General features: G+C 44.2%; 1 protein-coding gene across 4 annotated transcripts in view; it reads left to right on the forward strand.

Annotated features, from left to right (window-relative positions):
* Positions 1-24,684, forward strand: part of SGSM1 (small G protein signaling modulator 1) — an 81,288-nt gene that overhangs the window by 54,294 nt on the left and 2,310 nt on the right. For 3 of the 4 annotated variants that reach the window (XM_038575468.1, XM_038575470.1, XM_038575471.1), the window contains exons 16-25: positions 1,323-1,451; positions 6,148-6,330; positions 7,616-7,684; positions 10,834-11,424; positions 11,543-11,584; positions 13,752-13,876; positions 15,791-15,873; positions 19,708-19,817; positions 21,004-21,100; positions 22,178-22,345. In XM_038575468.1, the coding sequence (XP_038431396.1) occupies positions 1,323-1,451; positions 6,148-6,330; positions 7,616-7,684; positions 10,834-11,424; positions 11,543-11,584; positions 13,752-13,876; positions 15,791-15,873; positions 19,708-19,817; positions 21,004-21,100; positions 22,178-22,345 (1,597 nt within the window). The remainder of the gene's footprint in view (positions 1-1,322; positions 1,452-6,147; positions 6,331-7,615; positions 7,685-10,833; positions 11,425-11,542; positions 11,585-13,751; positions 13,877-15,790; positions 15,874-19,707; positions 19,818-21,003; positions 21,101-22,177; positions 22,346-24,684) is intronic. The other variant, XM_038575469.1, reaches the window with a different exon arrangement.

Genomic DNA, 24,684 nt, shown 5'->3' on the forward strand with positions numbered 1-24,684 from the left:
CTAACTGCAAGGGAGGCTGGAAATGGAGTCCACCTGTGGGCTCCAGGACCCAAGCAGGTGGATTTTTGATGAAGAGTTTATAGCCTCAGCCACCAATAGTCCTCTGATTTTAAACAGCTTTGACAAGGATGTCTGCAGAATACAAATTAAAATTTCCAACAAAAACGAAGAGTGGTTGGTTTTGCCATTATGGTTGAGTATATCTAAGATGGGCATTAATATCTAGAATCAGTGGGACGCCTGGCTAGCCCAGTCAGTAGAACATGTGACTCTTCATCTCAGGGTTGTGAGTTCAAGTCCCATATTGGACATAGAGCTTACTTTAAAACATGTGAAGTAATGCTTGTAATTTTAGAATGTAAAGTAAGGAGATAGGATGACACAGAACCCTACTTCCCTTCAGAGTAGCTTTCTAGCAGTCATTGGTACTTTTCTTTTTCTTTTTTTTTTAAGATTTTATTTATTTATTCATGAGAGACACACACACACACAGAGAGAGAGAGAGAGAGGCAGAGACACAGGCACAGGGAGAAGCAGGCTCCATGCAGGGAGCCTGACATGGGACTTGATCCCGGGTCTCTGGGATCAGGCCCTGGGCCGAAGGCAGGCACCAAACCGCTGAGCCACCCAGGGATCCCTCATTGGTACTTTCCATACACACACACATGAACAGCTAAGACCTGTTGGTCCCCTATCATGACTAATTATAACTCCAAAGCCTTTGCCTGAAAATGAATTTTTAAAAAGAGGGCAAGGCTATTTGACAGTACAGCAGACAGTTGTTAAAGTCATCATAGTGTACACAGAAGTTATTAGTGCATGAAGAACCAGCTGGAAATGTTCATTTTGGATTGATTTGCTTTTAAACAATTTTCTTTGAGCTGTGTCAAGATTAGTAATTTTGAGATGATGTTGCCATATCAACACAATGTGCAAAATTGACTAAAAGTTAAGTAGAAATGTTAATTCATTCTGTACTGACCTTTTGGAGTTTTTTGCAAACAAATGGGCTCACACTAGATATATTCTGCACCTTGCTTTTTTTTCCCCACTTAACATTACACTTTGAACATCTTTCTGCGTAAGTTCTCGTGGATGCTCCTCCTGTCCTTTCTACTCTTTCTTGGTTTTTCCTATGTAGGGATACATTGTTCCCCCATCAGCGGGCAGTTGGGGGCTTTCCCAAATGATGCCATGATGGCTTTGCTTATTCACACCATGATCTCTAAAGGCCAGATCTGAGGAGTGGGCCTGCCAGGTCACAGAGTCCACCTTCTGGTTTTCTGTTAACCAAACCCTTTACTTCCTCCCACTTACCACAGAGATATGAGGAGCAGGAGCTGCTACGCCTCATCTACTATGGGGGCATCCAGCCAGAGATCCGCAAGGCCGTATGGCCCTTCCTCCTAGGCCACTACCAGTTCGGGATGACAGAAACAGAAAGGAAGGAGGTTGGTTGCCCCCAGTGGGCAGTGGGGTCTTTGGCAACAAAAGGAGCCAGGTACTGTGGGGCTGGGTGTGCTCTGGTTCTGTATTGGACCAAGATGGGGCATGGGGATGTGGGGGAACAGGAAGCTCTAGAGCGGTGCTTTCCAGTAGAAATACAATGCAAGCCCCAGATGCCATTGTTTAAATTTTTTTTCATTGTTTAAATTTTTATTTTGAGATAATTATAGATTCACATACTTACGGGTAATAGTACAGAAGGATCTCATGTATCCTTTATCCAGTTTTTCCCAATGGTAGCATCTTACAAAACTATAATACAATATATCAACCAAGGCATTGATATTTGTGTGTGTGTGTGTGTGTGTGTGTGTTGTACATGTGAGTGTTATCTGTGTGTAGGTTTGTATATCACCACCGCAGTCAACATATTAAACATCTCCGGTGCTACCAGGGTCCTCGTGTTGCTCTGTTGTTAGCCACACCTCCCAGCCTAACACCTGGCAATAGCCAGTCTGTTCTTCATTCCTGCAATTTTGTCATTTCAACAATGTTGTGTAAGTGGAATGTAGTATACAACCTTTTGGGATTGACTTTTTCACTCAGCATAATCCTCTGGTAATCTGTCCTTTTTTTTTTTTTAATTTTCTTTATTTATTCATGAGAGATGCAGAGAGAGAGAGGCAGAGACACAGGTAGAAGGAGAAGCAGGCTCCATGCAGGAGCCTGACGTGGGACTCGATCCCAGGACTCCAGGATCATGCCCTGGGCCAAAGGCAGGCGCTAAACTGCTGAGCCACCCAGGGATCCCCTAATCTATCCTTCTTATGGCTAAGAGTTCTGTGCTGTTCCATGACCTGGGTATGTCACAGGTTGACTATCCACCTGTTGGTGGAGAGGTGGGTTGTTTCCCAGTTTGGACTATTACAAATAAAGTTACAGTGAACATTCATGTTTTTGTGGGAGCGTAAGTCGTCCTTAAGTGCTCAGGAGTATAATTGCTGGGATACACGCTGTGAATGCTTAGTTTTGGAAGAAACTGAAGCTTTTGCAGTGGCTGAGCCATTTCATACTCCCGCCAGCAATATTGGAGTGATCCACACCTGAATCTGCCCTGGGGTTTTAGTCTCATTGCTGTGTTTTATGTTAGCCACTCAGGCAGGTGTAAATGACATTTCATTGTGGTTTTAATTTGCATCTCCCAAATAGTCAGTGATATCAAACATCTTTGCACATGCTTACTTCCCACCTGTGTATCTTTGGTGAAGTGTCTGTTCGCATCTTTTGTCCATTCTCTAGCTGAATTGTTTGGGTTTTTACCGTTATTTGAGAGTTATTTATATATTCTAGATACTCCTTCTTTTTTGGATAAATGGCCATTTACCGGCAGATAATTTTCTCCCGGTCTATGTCTTGTCTTTTCGTTCCCTTAATGAGATTTTCTGCAGAACAAATTTCTAAATTTTTGATGAGGTTCAGTTGATCAATATTTCCTCATATACATTGTGCTTTTGGTGTCAAGTCTAAGAACATTTTTGCTTAGCCCTAGGTCCCAAAGATACTCTCCTGTGTTTCTTTTCTCAAAGTTTTATAGTTGTACATTTTACCTTTAAGGCTGTAATCCATTTTGAGTTCATTTTTGTATAGAGTGAGTGGTTTAGGTCAAGGTTCATTTTTTGGCCTGTGATGTCCAGTAGCTCCAGCACCATTTGACAGAAAGGCTATCCTTCCTCCATTGAATTGCTTTGGTGTCCTTGTCAGCAATCAGATGGTCATATTAGTGTGGATTTTTCATTCTGTTCCGTTGATCTAATCCCACCCTGCAATGAGTAATCCTCAACTGATAACTACACTGGAGCACATATGTTAATCTTAAATGTTTAGCTAATGTTTTAATAGTCCCTATTTTGAAAAGTAGAAAGAAACAGATGCTCTATATTAAATATTTAAAAATGATTAGTTCATGAGAAGTTGCAAAAAGTGCAATTGAGAGGCCATGCCATACCCATCACTTGGCTTTCCCCAATAGAAACATCTCCTAGAGCAGTGGGGCATTATCAAAACCAGGATGTTAGCATCAGCATACCGCTGGCTCCACTACAGACCCCACTAAGATTTCACCAAGTGCTGCATTAGCTCCTGTGTATGAGTGTATGTGGCGGGGGGGGGAGGTCCTAAATCATTTCATCAAGATGAAATTAATTTTAGCAATATGTTTTATTTAACCCAACGTATCATATCCAAAATATTACCATTTCAGGGTATAATCCACATAAAAATTATTGAGATATTCTACATTTTTTTTATTCATACTAAGTTCAAAACATGGCATTTTACATTCCATATCCAAATACCACCTGTGCTATTATATATTTGTCAGTAAATTGACTCACTGTGAATATCGTTTATTGATTTATTTTTAAAGATTTATTTATTTATTCATGAGAGACACAGATTGAGAGAGAGAGGCAGAGACATAGGCAGAGGAAGAAGCAGACTCCTCCTCGCAGGGAGCCCGATGTGGGACTTGATCCTGGATCCTGGGATGATGGCCTGAGCTGAAGGCAGGCGCCCAACCGCTGAGCCACCCAGGTGTCCCAGTATAGTTTATTTAAAAAGGTATTTTACACTGAGGAGGGCACTTGATGGGATGAGCACTGGGTGTTATACTATATGTGGCAAGTTGAATTTAAATTTAAAAATATATTTAAAAATAAATAAATAAATATTTTATATCCCTGCCATCAATGGAAAACTGACCATAAAAATAAATAGGATATGACAAAAGGTTATAATTCATTTCCACATAAATGCTGTAGCCTACCTTAGGACTGCTCTCTCTTTGTTAAAAAGGGGATTATGAAGGGTTATAGGAGGTGTTCAAGACACTATAGCACCAGACTGACATTTCCCATAATCCTAAAAGTTAAAGGGGAGCTGAAGATAGAAATCGCACTGTGATTCTGTATAAGAACCCATGCCAGTGAACGATGATCTAAAATCATCCCAGGGATAGCATGAGGCCCCTACCATGCTTCACCCTCTGCCTGGTGGGCTCCTGGCAAACAGGAACATTGTTCTGGGGGTACCAGGCCCTGTGCTCGGGACCAGAGACCCAGCAGTGCATTAGACGAGGTCCTTGCCAGTTTAGTGGGGGTTGTGCAGAGTCAGATGGAGGGGGCAAACCCAGAGGTTTTAAGAGCTCCTAGGAGGCACCTCTGCCGAAGGCTCCCTGCTTGATTTCCAGGCAAGTGGGATGAGAAAGGGCCTCTGGAAAGAGGGGCAGCAAGAGCAAAGCCTGGAGACAGGTGCATGATGCTGTGTGCAGGTATCTGTGTAGGTTTGTGTGGGGAGGGGTAGGAAGTGCGTGGTGGTGGAGAACATAAAGGACAGGAGGGTGGGGGCCACAGTGAGAGGTGGGGCTGGTGAGGAGGCTGCCAAGGGGTAAATGTATAGGAGGGGCCAAGCTCGGACAAGCAGGCACTGGGAAGGATACTATTGGGGTCATCCTGGTGCAAGATCGTGGAAACCTAGCTTAGGAAAGCAGTGAGAACGTGGAGGTGTGCTGGGCTGAACCTTATGGTGGTCAGTGAGTGGGAGGACACGCCTTGGGGTTTGGGGTAGCCTTGGGGCTACCTCGAGCCTCTCTCTGGAAGCCCTGAATAACTAAATGATTCCCCACCGCTCCCAGCCCAGCGATGGGGCAGGCTCCCTGCCCTCTCTCTTCCCCTTTGTACCAGTCCACATCCTTACTTAGATCAGACTGTCTGCCCCCATTTATGCCCAGAGGCCTGGCAAACACAGAGCCTGTTACCTGGGCCGTGTATCAGGAGCAACGCAAGCTGCTCTCCTGTCTGCTGACACAGCACAAGAAAAATACTTGAAATCTATAGCACTGCTATAAGGCCGCTGCTGGAGTAAGGGGAGACATTGGTTTTGTTCATCTTTGTATTCTCAGCACCTGGCCCCACATTGGGGACATGGGAGGCCCTCAGTACATGTGTGGAGGGAGTGAGTGGATGGACAAATGGAGTGGGGCATTCTGCTCGTCTTGTTTTCCCTATGCCTAGCGTGGTACCTAGCACATAGTAGGTGCTTCCCGAATTATGGGTAAATGAGTGGACAAGGAAGGAGAGAAGGAAGGTAATAAGAAAGGAAAGAAACTTCCTTTCTCCAGTCCCCCTTCAGTACCCTCCAGACTTAGTACACTGCCTGGCAGAGTAGAAGCTCCACAGATATTTTTTTTAAATTTTTACTTATTTATGATAGTCACACAGAGAGAGAGGCAGAGACATAGGCAGAAGGAGAAGCAGGCTCCATGCACCGAGAGCCCGAAGTGGGATTCAATCCCGGGTCTCCAGGATAGCGCCCTGGGCCAAAGGCAGGCGCTAAACCACTGCACCACCCAGGGATCCCGCTCCACAGATATTTGAATGTGTATGTGAATGAATGAATGAATGGATGGATGAATGAATATAAGGGAGGAAGCAAACACTGAAAGAGAGAAGTAGCCTCACACGTTTGTGTATCCCCAGGGCCTAGCCAGCGCCCTGCACATAGTAGGTGTTCAGTCAGTGTTCATTGGATGTCCATGAATGATGGCTGGGTGTCTCCAGGGCTGAGGGCCCCAGGTCAGAGCCAGCGTCCTCTTTTGGGTTGGGCTGGCTCTCCTCCAGGGTGGTGTTGCCTCTGTCCCGGCAGGTGGATGAGCAGATTCACGCGTGCTATGCACAGACCATGGCTGAATGGCTGGGCTGCGAGGCAATCGTGCGGCAGAGGGAGCGGGAGTCCCATGCAGCTGCCTTGGCTAAATGCTCATCAGGGGCCAGCCTGGACAGCCACCTGCACCGGATGATGCACCGGGACTCCACCATCAGCAATGAGGTGATGCGCACCACACATCCGGGAGCACGGGGGCGGGGGGTGATTAAGGCCAGAATCCCCTCTGTTTAGCTGTTGCAGGGATGGTGATGGCTGGGCATCTGGAGGCAGAATCACACCCCTAGTGTTTGGGTGGGAGGTGACTGTGGAGTTTGGTAGACCTGCATCGGAATCCACCCTCACAATTTCCTAGCTGTGGGGCCTCAAGTAAGCACCTTTACTTATGGGCCTCAGTTTCCACATCTATAAAATGGAAACAGTCATTTGCATAGGGGAGGTTTTGTGTGTGCAGCTCACACGAGGTAGTGCATACAAAGCACCTAGCACAGAGCTAGACCTTCATGTGATCTGCAAACGCTCGCTGAGTACCCACTATGTGCCGGCGACCATCAGGAACATCCTGGAATGCCAGGAACACTCCAGTGACTGAGTCTCTGCTCTCACAGAACCTCCAGTTTAGCATCCCAAAGAAGGAGCTGAGAAGAAAGTTAATTCTCTTCACCAGTGACGTACACTCATCAGTTGCCAGCAATCATACTGCATAGCATAGCAAGCAGCCACCAAAAGTCAATGGCTTCTCACAGTAAACACTGAATGTGTCCTCACCATCTGGCTCAGCTGAGCACTTCTGCTCAGAGTGGGGCTGGCAGGGCTCATCCTTATGCCTGCTGTCAGTGCCTGGTCAGCCGGAAGGTTTGTCGCTCTTTGCTGGGCTCTCTCACCTGTCTGGGGTGAGTGGGCTGTGCTCCACACCCTCCGGCAGGCTGAGCTGGGCACGTTCTCATCATGAACGCAGATCATAAAAAGACAAAGTGGAAACACATGGGTACCGGTTAAACCTCTGCACTGGTGAGGTTGCTGACATCCCACTTGGCCAAAGCAGGAACTAGAAGTTATAGGGCAAAAGCATGTACACAGAGAGGGGATTGAAAAAAAAAATCAGGCTATTAGTGCCAACCAGTCACTCAGAGTTGAACTTAAATACTGGAAGTCTCAAGTACAGGGCAGTTAAAGGTGAGGTTTTCTGGTTGCAGGAGTAGCAGGGAGGTGGGGTCCAGGGGCTGCTGTGTGACTCCTGAGGAGGCTCCAGGGAGTAGAGGGAGTTCCCCTGCCCCCCACTCTCCTTGTACAGACAGGAAGCAGAGGCACTGATGGGCCTGCCCAAGTCAGGAATAGAGATGAGACCTCACTTGCAGAATCCGTGCCTGAGCTGAGTGCAGGGCCCCAGAGCCTGGATGCAGCCTCACCCCTGCTCTCTTGGCCACTTTTTTTTTTTTTTTTTTATCAGTCCTCCCAGAGCTGCAGTTCCGGCCGCCAGCATGTCCGCCTGCAGAGTGACTCCAGCAGCAGCACACAGGTGACCTTCGGAGGCCCCCCCCTCACCGCCCCCGCCCCCCCCCCCTCCCCCCCCCCGTCCTTCCCTCCCCACTCCACCCACACATTCCCTCCAGCTTGGAGTAAAGGGAATGGACGCTAGTCATCTACAGGTCTCACTTATGGTTTATTTGTTTTAGCTTTTTTTTAAATTTTTTTATTTTTTTATTCTGATAGACATAGAGAGAGAGAAAGGCAGAGACACAGGCAGAGGGAGAAGCAGGCTCCATGCCAGGAGCCTGACGCGGGACTCGATCCTGGGACTCAGGCAGGCGCTAAACCGCTGAGCCACCCAGGGATCCTCTGTTTTAGCTTTTTCTACAAGCATTAAAACTGGAGTTTTTGGTTACATAAGTAATACATGAATCTCTTCTCCTTGTAAAAAAATTAAAATCTCGGGGATCCCTGGGTGGCTCAGTGGTTTGGCGCCTGTCTTTGGCCCAGGGCGCAATCCTGGAGTCCCGGGATCGAGTCCCATGTCAGGCTCCCTGCATGGAGCCTGCTTCTCCCTCTGCCTGTCTCTCTGCCTCTCCTCTCTCTATATATATGTCTATCATGAATGAATGAATGAATGAATAAATAAATAAATCTTACCAAAAAATTAAAATCTTGCAGAGAAAGCTGTTTGACTTTGACCATTCCTAATCCCTACTTGCCCTCCCTAGACATATCATCATTTGGCTATGTGTCCTTCCAGATGCTTTTGTTTGTCTGTACATACACAGAACTATATATGCAATAAGTAAAGGATATACTGCAGTGTTTGGTAATTTTTGAACATTTCTACATAAATGCTATCATATGTGTTGTTCCACAGCTTTCCATATTATGCAATGAAATGTTAACTCATCTCACTCAATATTAAAAAAGCAAAGCCCCCAAAATACACATACTCTGTCACCTTTTGTATAAAAAGAGGAAATATGAATATTAACATATTATTTTGAAAAACAATGAATGAATAATTCCGAAACAAATCAGAATGGTTACCTACAGGGAAATGGGGAGGGCACAGGAGAAGAATCTACGTTTCCCTGAATATCCCTTGTTTTCTGGTTCCGACTTTGGAGTTAAGTACATTTTTAAATTTTTTACGATTTAAAACAAATCGAGAAGAAAAATTTAAAACTCAAAAACATGATTTTAACAGCAAATCAAATGGGTGACACAAACAGACAGAGAAGAAATATTTCATGTCACCTTGGAACGTGGTCTTATACTATATCCCTGATGGAATATGACCTATGAATATAAAGAACGACAAGTAAGTCTTTGAGATGTATCCTGGAGGCTTTTTTTTTTTTAGTTTTATTTATTTATTCATGAGAGAGAGGCAGAGACACAGGCAGAGGGAGAAGCAGGCTCCATGCAGGAAGCCTGATGTGGGACTCAATCCCTGGACTCCAGGATCACGCCCTGGGCTGAAGGCAGCGCTAAACCGCTGAGTCACCCAGGGATCCCCTATCCTGGAGGCTTTTGCACAATGTTGTATATACATCTCACTACTTTTGAAAGTAGTTCTGTAATAACCAACCACATGGATAGAATATGCTTTTTTATTTTTTTATTTTTTTTTAATTTAATTTTTATTGGTGTTCAATTTACTAACATACAGAATAACACCCAGTGCCCGTCACCCATTCACTCCCACCCCCCGCCCTCCTCCCCTTCTACCACCCCTAGTTCGTTTCCCAGAGTTAGCAGTCTTTACGTTCTGTCTCCCTTTCTGATATTTCCCACACATTTCTTCTCCCTTCCCTTATATTCCCTTTCACTATTATTTATATTCCCCAAATGAATGAGAACATATAATGTTTGTCCTTCTCCGACTGACTTACTTCACTCAGCATAATACCCTCCAGTTCCATCCACGTTGAAGCAAATGGTGGGTATTTGTCATTTCTAATAGCTGAGTAATATTCCATTGTATACATAAACCACATCTTCTTTATCCACTCATCTTTCGTTGGACACCGAGGCTCCTTCCACAGTTTGGCTATCGTGGCCATTGCTGCTATAAACATCGGGGTGCAGGTGTCCCGGCGTTTCATTGCATTTGTATCTTTGGGGTAAATCCCCAACAGTGCAATTGCTGGGTCGTAGGGCAGGTATATTTTTAACTGTTTGAGGAACCTCCACACAGTTTTCCAGAGTGGCTGCACCAGTTCACATTCCCACCAACAGTGTAAGAGGGTTCCCTTTTCTCCGCATCCTCTCCAACATTTGTTGTTTCCTGCCTTGTTAATTTTCCCCATTCTCACTGGTGTGAGGTGGTATCTCATTGTAGTTTTGATTTGTATTTCCCTGATGGCAAGTGATGCAGAACATTTTCTCATATGCATGTTGGCCATGTCTATGTCTTCCTCTGTGAGATTTCTGTTCATGTCTTTTGCCCATTTCATGATTGGATTGTTTGTTTCTTTGGTGTTGAGTTTAATAAGTTCTTTATAGATCTTGGAAACTAGCCCTTTATCTGATATGTCATTTGCAAATATCTTCTCCCATTCTGTAGGTTGTCTTTGAGTTTTGTTGACTGTATCCTTTGCTGTGCAAAAGCTTCTTATCTTGATGAAGTCCCAATAGTTCATTTTTGCTTTTGTTTCTTTTGCCTTTGTGGATGTATCTTGCAAGAAGTTACTATGGCCGAGTTCAAAAAGGGTGTTGCCTGTGTTCTTCTCTAGGATTTTGATGGAATCTTGTCTCACATTTAGATCTTTCATCCATTTTGAGTTTATCTTTGTGTATGGTGAAAGAGAATATGCTTTTTTAGCTGTTTCCTATATTATTAACCAATTTTTTACTTAAAAAATTATGTGTATATGATTTTGTGAGATGAAAGGTATGCTCCCTGCTGCTTCAATTCCCTAGTACTCCCTCCTTAGGCAATTTCAATGCTTCCTTATTTCTGGATTATTCTGTGTGTTTCCTTGCAATAGACCATTTTTTAATTTTTCACAACGGAAGCATATATTATACCTGGTTCCACTCCCCACTCTTTTTCCTGGATGTATAGTGTTCTGCATGCATGTTCCATAATGGAACCAGTCTGCTACTGATGGATATTTAGGATGCTGCTGGAAGGAGTGCCATAATGGACATCCTAGTCTCTGTTTTTCTGAACCTTGTCTTCAGGTGTTTGAGTCTGTGGATGAAGTGGAACAAGTGGAAGCAGAAGGCAGGTTGGAGGAGAAACAGCCCAAGATCCCCAATGGGAACCTGGTGAATGGCACCTGTTCTCCAGACTCTGGCCATCCTTCTTCCCACAACTTCTCCTCGGGCCTCTCGGAGCACTCAGAGCCCAGCCTAAGCACAGAGGACAGTGTCATGGATGCCCAGCGGAATGCCCCCCTGGCTCTTCGACCTGGGGACAGCAGCGTGGATGACGGGCAGAGCAGTGAGGCCACCACCTCCCGGGACGAGGCCCCCCGTGAGGAGCTGGCCGTGCAGGACAGCCTGGAGAGTGATCTCCTTGCCAATGAGAGCATGGATGAGTTCATGTCCCTCACTGGCAGCATGGACGTGGCCCTGCCCGAAAAGGAGGGGGCCGCCATGGAGGGCTGGGGGGGCAGCGAGGCAGAGAAGCACAGCCAGGTGGACAGTGGGGACAATCTCTCAGAAGAGCCCGAGATGGAAAGTCTCTTCCCTGCCCTGGCTTCTCTGGCCGTGGCCACTTCTGCCAACAATGAGGCGTCCCCTGTGTCTTCCAGCGGCGTCACCTACTCTGTAAGTTACCAGGATTCTCCTCCACTCAATTTTCTTCCCAAACAGCTGTGGGAGGGTGGGTGTGTCCCATGAGCCTCAGTTCCCCAGAATGACCTCTGGTCTGTCACATCTTCCTCAGCACAGGGGTTGCCCTGGAGAAGCCGATTTGGGAAGGAAGACGGTAACTATACTGTACTAACCTAAAGAACACAGGCTTTGGAGTTCTAACCATCCTGGGTTCAATACCAGCTGAGGCACATCACTTTGTCTTTCTGAGCCTCAGTTTCTCTACCAGTTGAGTACCTTCCCTCCTGAGCTGTTCTCTGTATTAGTGAGTCCAGTCCCCCATGCCTAATGTGCAGTGAACTGTCAGTCAATCAGGTCCAGCATCTTTTAAATACTTAAGTTTCCTTTCTTGCCAAAAAGTCTAAACCAAAGGATGTCAGTTGAATGGGATGTTTGCTGAGCCAGGCAATGGTGTATCCATTTTCCTTTAAAGAACTTATTATTTCTAAGATATACATGCCCATAGTTTAAAGAGTCAGACAAGGCTGAATAGGAAACCAGAAGTGCCTCCACCTGCTCCCATGGAGCTCTCCCCCAGAGGCAGTAGCAGTTACTTATTATGCCCAAATTATATTTTTAAGATTTTGTTTATTTATTCATGAAAGACATACAGAGAAAGGCAGAGACATAGGAGGAAGGAGAAGCAGGCTCCCTATAGGGAGCCCAATGCGGAACTTGATCCTAGGGCCCTGAGATCATGACCTGAGCTCAAGGCAGATGCTCAACCACTGAGCCACCCAGGTGCCCCTTCTGCCCAAATTATATGGTGTTTACCCCCTGTCTGTAAAGAACAGTATGTAAAGTATGTGAATAACATACTTGTGTTGCTACTTCTTGATCTTTATTGTCTTTTTCTTTAATCCCAGACATTCCACATCCACACCCTCACCACACAGTGACACCTTCCCAGCCCCATCCATCCACTACAGTTATAATAACTTTAGTTAAATGACTCTTTAGTGTTCACAGTAGTATAACAACATAATGTATATACCATGTAGGAAGATGCACTTATTTTTTTTCTTTCCTGTACAAAAATTTTGTTTTCTCCACGTGCATCTTCATTTCCTTGTCTGTTTTCTTTTCCTGCATTTGCTTCATATGAATCATCATTTCACTTCCCCATCCTCCAAGGTGTGCCAGTTTTCTAAATCTCTGCTGAAACATTCAGACACATCAGGTTTTCTGTTCATTTTGTGTGTCTCAAGAAGTATCTCTGGGGTCTTCTCCAGTCTGCTGCTCCCGATGGAGAGCTGTCGTCTTGGATTTTTCTCTGCCTTCACATAGAATTTATTTTTGCTTTTGGATGATCCAGCTGCATGAGCTGTAAACCTGATCTGAGGCCTTTAATTATCCAGGGAGCTGTATTTTACACTTCATTTGACACCTCTGTTCAAGACAGGCAGTGGTCCTCGGGACCCCAAATGTTAGTTTTTCTTCCAGGGCTCCCTTACTGGGGATGAGGCTCTTTGGGGGTCCACCTTAATGCAGGAAAGTCTCTTACTAGATTCCTTACCTTGGTGGAGAAGGACCCCAAAACCATTCAATCAAAGCTTACATTTTGCCAATTTGGGAGCTTCCTTCATGACAAAAGCCAGATTTGATATTTTCTTGCTTTTGTGGGTTAATTTTTAGCCTTGAAATGCTCCTTATTGGGCAGCCCCGGTGGTGCAGCGGTTTAGCGCTGCCTGCAGCCTAGGGCGTGATCCTGGAGACCCTGGATCGAGTCCCACATCAGGCTCTCTGCATGGAGCCTGCTTCTCCCTCTGCCTGTGTCTCTGCCTCTCTCTCTCTCTCTGTCCCTATGAATAAATAAATAAATAATCTTTAAAAAATGCTCCTTATTTTTCTCGCATATCATTGCACCTTTTCATCAGGTGAGGTCAAGGCAGCAAGTCCAGCATATGGCCAGAACCAGACTCCTAATCGTTTCCTCCATTCTTCCAGTCCGGTGTTCAGCAGGGAACAGGGAGGACCTCCAGCTAGTTATAACCCTCATCCACTCAGCGGGGGATAATTAGTCTTAGTCTGTGCACCTTAGAGAATTGTTTTGTTTCATAAAAGGGAGAAAAACAAAAAAAAACTTTCATCATACAAAGTGAAAAGGTACTTTCTCAGGAAACAACAGAAATGAAATCAAAGACCTACCTGGCTCAGGGAGAGGATGTGGGCTTTTCGGTGGCAGCTGGAGAGGGTGAGGAGGAGGGAAAACCTCTGGAATCTGACCTCTAGGAGGAGTTGGGGTATAATTGTTTTTTCCTTCCCCTCCTGGGGGCCTGCAGCCAGAGCTCCTGGACCTGTACACGGTGAACCTGCACCGCATCGAGAAGGACGTCCAGAGGTGTGACCGCAACTATTGGTACTTCACGCCCGCCAACCTGGAGAAGCTGCGCAACATCATGTGCAGGTGGCTGGGGTGGGGAGTAGGGGGATCTGTAGGGGCATGGGAGGTGGTGGCAGAGGCGAGGGCTACAGGGAGCCCCCTGCCTCTACAGCTGGCACCTTGCCAATCTGGCACGTATTCCAGCCCACACTGACAATAAGATAACAATCAGAGCAATGATAATAACAGCATTTATTAAGCACTTACTTACTGTATATCAGGTACTCTCTCCTGAGCCCTTTACTAACACTGTTTCACCTATTCCTCATAGTAAGCCTGTGGGGTAAGTATTACCCCTTCTACAGGTGAGGAAATGGAGGTTGAGGACTACCACGGTGGTCAAGTCCCCCAGCGGGGCAGTTACCTGAGCAGGAACTCATACTCACATCTCTCGGGCTCTAGAATATGTGCTTTATTTCCTTAAGCCAAGACCTGGAACTTCCTATTACTTTTCACTACATGCTAAATATTTTATTTCTTAAAATATGAAAGTAACTCAAGCTTATTAAAAACCTAAATCAACCGGCGAAACCAGAAGTTCATAAGGTCTAAAGAGAAACTGTTTCCTTCTCCAGTCATAATTCCCCTCACGAGAAGAAACTACTGCTAACAATTTAGTGAATATCTTCCCTAGCTAGCTAGCTATGTTTAAAATATGTGTGAAATCACAGAATAGATAGTATATTATATATCACATGAGTACATACATATTTTAATGTTTTTTTAAAAAATTTACCTATATGGGATGAATACTATATTTTTGTACAGCTTGCTTTATACGCTTAATAATGCATCCTGGACATTTCTCGATGCTATTCTAACTGAGAGCTTCACAAATTACTAGTATAGCCCACAGGCCAAATCCAAGCCACCACTTATTTTTGTAAATAAAGTTTTATCAGAACTCATCCATGTGCTTTTGTTTGCATAGTATCTATGATTGCTTCTGCAGAGTTGAGTACAGAGAACATAAGGTGTATAAAGCTGAAAGTAATTATTACCTGGACTTCTCAGGACAGGTTTGCCAAGCTCTTGCTCTAACTCATTTTTAACAAGTACTATATTCTATCTTACAGTCTCCTCTAGCAGTCATTGACCCCCAAATTGGAGTTGAGGAGATACAAATATAATGAACTTTAATATAGTATGCTACATTAGAATGAAGAGGTACTGGAGGTGAAGGAAACATAGACTGACTTTTGCTGGGTTATAACCTTGGGAGAAATCATGGAAGGCCTCACAGAGGTGGTGACATTGAAGATGGCCTTTGGCAAAATTAGGAGAGACTCAAGACAGCACTTAAAATATGCATACCTGGTGGTGAGGCCATCTGGGCTCAAATCCTGTCTCTGCCACTTATTATTAGGTGTATGACTCTATGCGTGTCACTTTTATCTGTGGGCTCAGTCTCCTCATCTGTGAAATGGGATATAATAATACCTTTCTCATATGATTGAGAATTTCATGGTACAATACATGTTTAGTGGCTGAGTATACAATAAATGCTCAGTAAATATTATTATTATTAAGGGGGCAAATGGGAACTCCAGGCACAGAACTGGCAAAGCACAGGGGCATGAATGTGTGCCAGAGAAGAGGAAGTGCCAGGAAGTGATGATGGGACTGTGAAGATGGATAGGGAGGAGACACTGAATGCCTTGTACCCTTAGTGAAGGAGTTTGCACATTGTTTTGTCATGTAGTGGGAAGCCTGTGAACAAGTGGTGGACTCTTTGAGTTGGGCTTTAGGAAGGCCATTGTGGTGGCTGAGAATACGATGTTCGAAGAGAGTGAGACTGGGGAAAGGCATGCAGCAGGGAGCTGAAGGAGTGAGTAATTCAGGTGAGGGCAGGGGGACTGTGTAGGGAGGAGGGAGAGAATTGGGTTGGAGAGATGGGTCATGATCGCCATCCTTAGGCCCCTTGTCTCTCTCTTATAGCTACATCTGGCAGCACATTGAGATCGGCTATGTCCAGGGCATGTGTGACCTCCTAGCTCCATTGCTGGTCATCCTGGATGATGGTGAGTATGTCCTCCCCACTCCAGGGCCAGAGGTACAATTTTCTTACTACTACATAGGAAGGGATGTTAACCTCACTTTGTGACTCCATGGAATGGGTCAGTACAGGTGCTCAGAGGACCTGTTGGTGAACATAACAAGGTCCTGGTGAAATAAAACATCTTATTTTTCCACATTAGCCAGGCCTAACACTTTTACTGCCAGGTGCCCAACACCCAGCCAGGCCTTTGCTAGCCACAGATTGTACAAATGTGAATGGAAACAAAGGAAAACCCAGGGTCAGATGTCTTCACTGGTGAATTCTACCAAACAATTATTTACAAATTCTTCAAAAGATAGAATAGGAGGGAATACTTTCCAACTCACTCTATAAGACCATTCCTTATATGAGGGCCCACTGGTACCTTGGTACTAATACTAGACAAAGACATCACAAGAAAAAAAAAAACTACAAACTGGTGTCCTTTATGAATATAGAGACAAAAATCCTGAGACACCTGGGTGGCTCAGTGGTTGAGCATTTACCTTTTGCTTAGATTGTGATCTCAGGGTCCTGGGATCAAGTCCTGCATCGAGCTCCCCACAGGGAGCCTGCTTCTCCCTCTGCCTGTGTCTCTGCCTCTCTCTGTGTCTCTCATGAATAAATAAATAAAATCTTTAAAAAAAATAAAGAGAAAAATCCTTAGCCAAACAGTGAATTGAATCCAGCAAGATCTAAGAAGGACTATTTACCATGACCCCATAGAATTTATCCCAGGAACACAGGCTGGTTCAATGAATGAAAATGAATCAGTGTAATTCACCATATTAATAGAATAAAGGATAAAAATAACACAGTTGTCTTAGTTGACAAGGAAATGGCATTTGACCAAATCTGACACCCTTCCATATTAAAAACACTCAACAAACTAGGAATAGAAGGAAACTTCCTAAACATAAAAGGTACGTAAGAAAAAAGCTACAACTAGTTCATACTCAAGGTGAAAGACTGATTGCTGTCCTCCTAAGATCAGAAGTAAGGTAAGGATGTCCACTTTTGCTACAAAAAAGGTTCTAGACAGGACAATTAGGGAAACAAAAGAAACAAAAGGTAGCCATACTGGAAAGGAGATAAAACTGTCTATTGCAGATGATGTGATTTTTGTATATAGTAATCCTAAGGAATAAGAAAAAAAAGTATTAGAGGAGCCACCTGGGTGGCTCAGTCTGTTAAGTGTCTGACTCCTGATTTCAACTCAGGTCATGATGTCAGGGTTGTGAAAGCGAGCTTCGTGTTGGGCTCCACACTAGGGATGGAGCCTGCTTGATTTTCTCTCCCTCTTTCGCTGCCACTCCCCCTCTAAAAAAATACTGGAACTAATAAAAAAAAGTTCAGCAAGGTTGCAAGATACAAGATGTATATACAAAAGTCAGTTGTATTTCTTTAGGAAGGCAATCCCATTTGTAATAGCATCTAAAAGAAGATTTATATTAATTTAAGAGAGGAAGTGAAAGATTTGCTGGTTCAGTTCTAGACCACTGTGATACAGTGAAGATCTCAATAAAGTGAGTCAAATGAATTTTTAGATTTCCCAGTGCATATACAAATTATATTTATACTATACTATAGTTTATTAAGTGTGCAGTAGCACAGTTCGAAAATAACGTACATACCTTAATTTAAAAATATTTTATTGCTAAAAAATTACGAACAATCATCTGAGCTTCCAGCAAGTCATAATCACTGATTAAAGGTCACTGCAACAAATACAATGATAATGAAAATGTTTGAAACATTGCAAGAATTACCAAAATGTGACAGAGACACGAGGTGAGCAAATGCTGTTGGAAAAATGACATCAGTAGACTTGCTTGATGCAGGGTTGCCACAAACCTTCAATTTGTAAAAAATGCAGTATTAGAAAAGTGTGATAAATCAAGGCATGCCTGTATACCAAGACTGTAAAATATTGTTTAAAAAATTAAAGATCTAGGGTACCTGGGTGGCTCAGTGGTTGGGCATCTGCCTTCAGCTCAGGGCATGACCTGGGGTCTTGGGATCGAGTTCTGCATCAGGCTCCTTGTAAGGAGCCTACTTCTCCTCCTATGTCTCTGCCTCTCTCTGTATGTCTCTCATGAATAAAGAAAGAAAATATTTTTAAAAATTAAAAAATTAAACATCTAAATAAATGGAAAGACACCTCATGTTTATGGACCAGAAGACTTAGTAGTGTTAAGATGGCAATACTCTCCAAATTGAGCTAGATTCAGTGTGATCCTGTCAACATCCCAGATGCATTTTTTTTTTTTGTACGAATGGGCAAGCAGATGATAAAACTCATTTGATAATGCAAGGGATGAAAATCAATTTTGAAAAAGAAGATGTTAGAGGACATACAGTTCCCAATTTCAAAACCTACTAGAATATTATAGTAATCAATAGAGTGTGATACTTTGACAAGGATAGACCTTGTAGATGAGTAAAATAAAATTGGAAGTCCAGAAAGAAGCATTTCTGGTACATTTATGTCAGTTGATTTTGACAAGGGTGCCAAGACATTTCAGCTCAGTGAGGAAAGAAGAGTCTTTTCAACATATGATGTTGAAACAACCAAATATCCACATGCACAAAATTGAAGTCAAACTCCTACTTCATACTATATAAAAACTACTAACTCAAAATGGATCATGGACCTAAATATAAGAGTAAAAACTGTAAGATTATTAGAAAAAAACAGGCATACATCTTTGTGACCTTGGGTGTAAAGCAGCGATTTCTTAGTTATGATACCAAAAGAATATAGTGGAATAATTAAAAATAAATTGGACTGGGGACACCCAGGTGGCTCAGTGGTTGACCATCTGCCTTTGGCTCAGGGTGGCATCCCGAAGTCCCAGGATCAAGTTCTACATCGGGCTCCCTGCATGGAGCCCTCTTCTCCCTCTGTCTATGTCTCTGCCTATCTCTGTGTGTCTCTCATGAATAAATAAATAAATTTTTAAAAAAAAAAATAAATAAATTGGACTTAACAAAATAAAAACTATTGTGCTTTAAAGGACACCAGATGTTAGAAGAGGGAGAAAAAGGTACCATTTTCAAACAAATTTTTCTAAATGCTGGCTGAAACAATATGAAACTGGTTTCTTTACTGCAGGACTTCTCAGAGCCTTTAATTTCTCAATATATGTAGTCCCTCTCTAGCATTTCCCAGTTATTGGACCCTTTCTTTGCATAATTCTTTGCCTGTTAGCACCCTTCCAGTATTGACAATTGCCATTTTAATTCAGAGGTTCCCAGACTTCAGAATCCCATGAACTGTTAGAATTTCGAAAAAGAAAAAAGTTTGGGACCAACGAAACATCATCAACTTTTTATTAGAGTAAATTGGGATCTTTTAAAAGACTATCTGGGGGCTTCTGGCTGGCTGAGTTGGTGAAGCATCTGACTCTTTGTTTCAGCTTGGGTCATGATCTCAGGGTTGTGAAATCAAGCCCCGAGTTGGGCTCCACACTCAATGAGGAGTCTGCTTGAGATTCTCTTCCTCTCTCTCCCTCTGCCCCTCCCCTGCTCTCTAAAATAAGTAAATAAATCTTTAAACAAAAATAAAAAGAACGTCTGGTGTCAGCATCATCTCTTAAAAGAAAGGCCATTTCAGCCCCTCGCAGGTGGGAAGTACTTAATGACTGCAGAGCTCTCTCTGAAGTGGGATACACTGATGCTCCCTCCTCTGCATGTTTCTCCTCTGGCTGTGGACTTCAGGAACCGGCTCCAGGCCTTTGACCTTGGGATCACCTTGGGAGCTCGGGTTCTTTGGGCACTGGCAGAGGTGACTGTTTCTTCTGTGCTCTTTCCCCAGAGGCCCTTGCCTTCAGCTGCTTCACGGAGCTCATGAAGAGGATGAACCAGAACTTCCCCCATGGAGGCGCCATGGACACACACTTTGCCAACATGAGGTCACTGATCCAGGTATGACCAGTCCTATTCAATAATATACCTTCTTCCGCTTCAGCCTAATGGACCTCAAATCAACGTAACAGCCATGCTTAACCTAACTCAACTCAATTCAGTTCATTTTAACTCAGATCAGCTCCACTGGATTCATTCTCACTGAGCATTTATTCAGTCCAGGCACTGTAGCTACAGTAATAAACAAAATATGGCTCTCGCCCTTAAAAAGATGCTTGCTTGTACTGATCCTTTCCCTCAAAATAACATTTGGGTATATTTCTCACACACACAACTTTTTTGAGCTATAATTCACATACCATGCAATTGACCCTTTTTAAATATACAATCCAATGGTTTCTAGAATAATCTCAGTGGTGAAACCATCACTAATTTCAGAACCTTTTCAGCACCCAAAAAGAAACCCCTGTAACCACGGTAACATAATTTCCTCTCCCTAGCTCCTGGCAACCATTAATCTACTTTCTTTCTCCATCGGTTTACCTATTCTGGACATTTCATAGAAATGCAGTAACATAACTTCTGTGTCTGGCTTCTCTCACTTAGCATCATGTTTTCAAAGTGCCTCAACATTGTAGTGCGTGTCAATAGGCCATTCATTTTTCTTGCCAAATGATGTTCCATTGGATGGCTCTGCCACATTTTGTTTATCCAGTCATTCATTGATGGACATTTGGGTTGTTTCTACCCTTGGGCTGTTGGGAATTGTGCACTGTGAACATTCGTGTACAGGTTTTTATGTGGCCATCCATTTTCTTTTCTCCTAGTGATATACTTAGGAGTGATATTACAGCTGCACCACATTACATTCCCACCAGCCACATACAGGGGTTCCAGTTTCTCCCCGGCCTCACTAACACCTTGTTGTCTGCCATTTTGACCCTTATCGTCCTGGTGGGTGTGGAGTGGTATCTCATCATGGTTTTGATTTGCATTTTCCTGACTAATCATGCCGAACATCTCTTATGTGCTTTATGGTTATTTGCATATCTTCTCTGGGGACACAACTGGGTTGACCTGAACTGGGTCAATTTTCACTTCAAATCTTTGGCCCATTGTTTAACTCTACCTGGTCTAAGGGGTTGAATGGCATCCAGTCTGAAGGTGGACCACCCTTTATTCAGCGGACCCCTCTGGTGCAGCCTCCTGACGGGAGGCTGATGCCAACCTTTTCTCCCTTGTGCAGATTCTGGACTCAGAGCTCTTTGAGCTGATGCATCAGAATGGGGACTACACTCACTTCTACTTCTGCTACCGCTGGTTCCTGCTGGATTTCAAGCGAGGTATTGACTTCAAACCAGGGACTTGTTCCCAGACTCTTTGCAGTAGAATCTCAGGGGAAGAAAGGTGCCATGGAGGCAAGCTGGGAGTGTTGGAGCGAAGCTGGAAGAAGAGAGTAACACCCATCTGTCGAGTTCTGTTGACTCACCTGCCCTATTTTGTAACAACACTACGCAGTAGGTGTTGTCATGGTTCCTATTTTACAGATGAGGAAATTTAGGCCAAGAATTCAATTCAGGGATGTAACCAGTAGAGACAGGATCTTAGGCCACCTCTGTCCACCTCCTAAGTCCAGTTAGTTCCTACCTGTTCTGTTATGCTGCTTATCAGAGGCAAGGCACCCCTTGTCCTGTGCAGCATGGTGCCCATGTGACTTAGAAATGGGGTATAGCACTGCACACTGGTATTGTGCAAAATGAGGGTGATGCTGATAAGAGTTTCTACCCTGCAGGGAGGTGTTTACTAAATGCCAGGCAGTGCACTGAGCCATTTCTATGTACTTTCTCTTCAAGCCTCACCCTGCTTACAGAGGAGGAGAGGAAGAGGCTGGTGTCAGGGAAGTAACTAGCCCAAGGTCACCTTGCCAGTAAGCGGTGGGACTGGATTTGGACTGAGTTTATTGAGTACAGGAAGCCGTCTCTCCACCACCGCTCTCTCTAGTTTCTTGGCTAGCCCCAGTGGCAGCCGCCAGCTCTGCCTGTGTGCAGAGGCCAGGGGATACCCCCATGGGTGCTAAAGGAGTTGTTAGGTACAGGGAGAAGGGGGAACACCGGTCAAGGAGCAGAGCAGGGATAGGTCAGTGTAAATTAAAGCTCACCATGCTCAGTTTCTCCCCTACAGAAGCTGGAAACTTAGAACCCCGCTAGTCTGCACTGACAGTTGGGGAAACTGAGGCTTCTGATGGTCAAATGGCAAGTCCAGGCCTCCTGCCTCCTGACCTGAGCTCTGTCTGTTGTCCGCGGCATGAGGGCAGAAGTACAGGGCACAGCTGGCCTGGGATTTTCCCAGAGGGAGGGCAACACTGTGAGCTCTGTGGCTGACCCTCTCCCCATGCATGTGCGTGCTGGGTGTCTTGGCAGAACTCGTCTACGATGACGTCTTCTCTGTCTGGGAGACCATCTGGGCAGCCAAGCACGTCTCGTCCGCCCACTATGTCCTGTTCATTGCACTGGCTCTGGTCGAGGTCTACCGTGACATCATCTTGGAGAACAATATGGATTTCACGGACATCATCAAATTCTTTAACGGTACCTGCATGACCAGAGTGTCATCGGTGGGGTGCGGGCTTCTGACAGGCCCCGTCCTGGGGCCTCAGAGGGTGGGAGATGTGTTGAGATTGACACATAGTAAAGGGGATATACAGAGGTTCCATCTGCTTCTTGTGTCTATTTCCAAATGGATGAGCTGACATCTTGTAACACAGAGAATGAATTTTTCTCAGGAATCTAGCAGAAGGAGCATGGGTGTTGAAATGAGGCTCACGGGTAAACCTGCCTCTGCCACTAACCAGCTGTGCCCATGGATAAGTCACCCCTCCTCTTTCTAAGTGTCACTTCCTCATCTGTCAAATGGGGTAAAAGTGTCTGCTTTGAAGGGCTGATATGCACAAAAGCAGCCGCAAGGAGGCATTTGAAATGGTGTGAGAAAGGCACAGCCTTTGAAGTCAAACAGGTATGGATTCTGATCTCAGCCACTTGGGAGCTATGTGACCTTGGGCAAGTGACTGCATGTCTATGGGCTTCAGGTTCCTTGGGGATAGAATGATACTAACACCTCCCTCACAGAGATATTGGAACAATTAAATGAGACAACATGGATAAAGCCTACACGTGATACCCACCCAGCTCATAGGAGGGGCCCTGTAGCTGGAAGCTCTTGCTACTATTATCACTATTTAAAATTTTAGAAAACTAAAGATAATTTTGAAAAAAGCAAAAGAAGAAAAAGAAAAGCTGCCTTTGACCTTACCCCAGAAACCTTTTTTTAAAGATTTTATTTTTTAAGTAATCTCTACACCCAGCGTGAGGCTGGAACTCACAACTCCAAGATCAAGAGTCTCACACTGTCTCAACTGAGCCTGCCAGGCACCTCAGAAACATTATTTTTTTAAAATCTTTTTATTTTGAAATAAGTGTAAATTTAGAGAGAAGTTGCAGAGATAGTACAAAGAGTTCTTGATACCCTCCACTCAGCCACCCCTAATGTCTCTATGTTACCTGGTCCTAGAACATTTGTCATGACTAAGAAGTAAACATTGGTACATTACTCTTAACTAAACTACAGACTTTGATTTTGCCTCTTTTTAAAGATCTTTTTATTATTTGGGAGAGAGAGGAAGAGGACATAAGCAGGGAAAGGGGCAGAGGGAGTGAAAGAAGCAGACTCTCCATTGAGCAGGGAGCTGGATGCTGGACTCGATCCCAGGACCCCAAGATCATGACCTGAGCCAAAGGCAGATGCGTAACCAACAGAACCACCCAGGCACCCTTTGCATGGTTTTTAAGCGATGCCCTTTTTCTGCTCTAGCATCCAACCCAAGAAACCACATGGCATTTACCGGGTTCATTGAAAAAACTTTTTCCCATATCATCTTTTCCACAGTCAAAAGAAAATAATATTTTTATTTCATTCTTAGATAAGTACAGTGATTAATGGGATTATGTACCTGTTGGCTTTGTACAGCTTCCCAAACCTTGGAACCAGATTGTACACCATCACCTTCACTTATTTCCTGTTCCACAGTGATTTTCATATGGCTTTTGCTTTTTTCTCAAACTTGGTTTTTCAATTGCTTGCAGAAAAACCTAGCATTGCAAAGATATAAAGTCATTGATAGGAATGCAGTGCAATTTGTGACCTCCCTGGCACCATACTGGTTTGTGGGGTGTTGGACAGATGTGGAATATTATTTTGTGTCCCTCACAATCTCCGTGAGTTCACAGTGGCATCCTGGGGTACCTTGGTAGCTAGTTTGGGAATCATGGTCTTAGTGCATTTTTCCTCCAATAAATGATTTCTTTATGATAAACATCTGGTTTAGGATTATTCTGCTTTAAAGATCTGATCAGGGGTGCCTAGGGGGCTCAATCGGTTAAGTGTCTGCCTTCAGCTCAGGTCATGATCTCAGGGTCCTGGGATAGAGCCCCAAGTTGGGCTCCATGCTCAGCGGGGAGTCTGCCTCTCCCTCTCCTGCTCTCCCTGCTTGTGCTCTGTCTCTGTCTCTCTCAAAAGAATAAATCTTAAGAAAAAAGATGCAATCATTTTATGTAGCTCTTAATAAAATTACTTTTACTTTCTCCTTTCCCCTTCCATATCCTTTAGTACCTTTTAACATTTGGCTGTGTGCCCAGCATTGCTTTCTTTAAAAAAAAAAAAAAAAAAGATTTTATTTGTTCATAAGAAACACATACACACAGAGGGAGAGAGAGAGAGAGAGAGAGAGAGGCAGAGGGAGAAGCAGGCTCCATGCAAGGAGCTGGATGTGGGACTGGATCCCGGGTCTCCAGGATCACACCCTGGGCTGAAGGAGGCGCTAAACTGCTGAGCCACCCGGGCTGCCCTCAGCATTGCTTTCTTAAGAGGTCCC

This window comes from Canis lupus, chromosome 26, assembly GCF_011100685.1.
Source record: "Canis lupus familiaris isolate Mischka breed German Shepherd chromosome 26, alternate assembly UU_Cfam_GSD_1.0, whole genome shotgun sequence".
Lineage (NCBI taxonomy): Eukaryota > Metazoa > Chordata > Mammalia > Carnivora > Canidae > Canis > Canis lupus.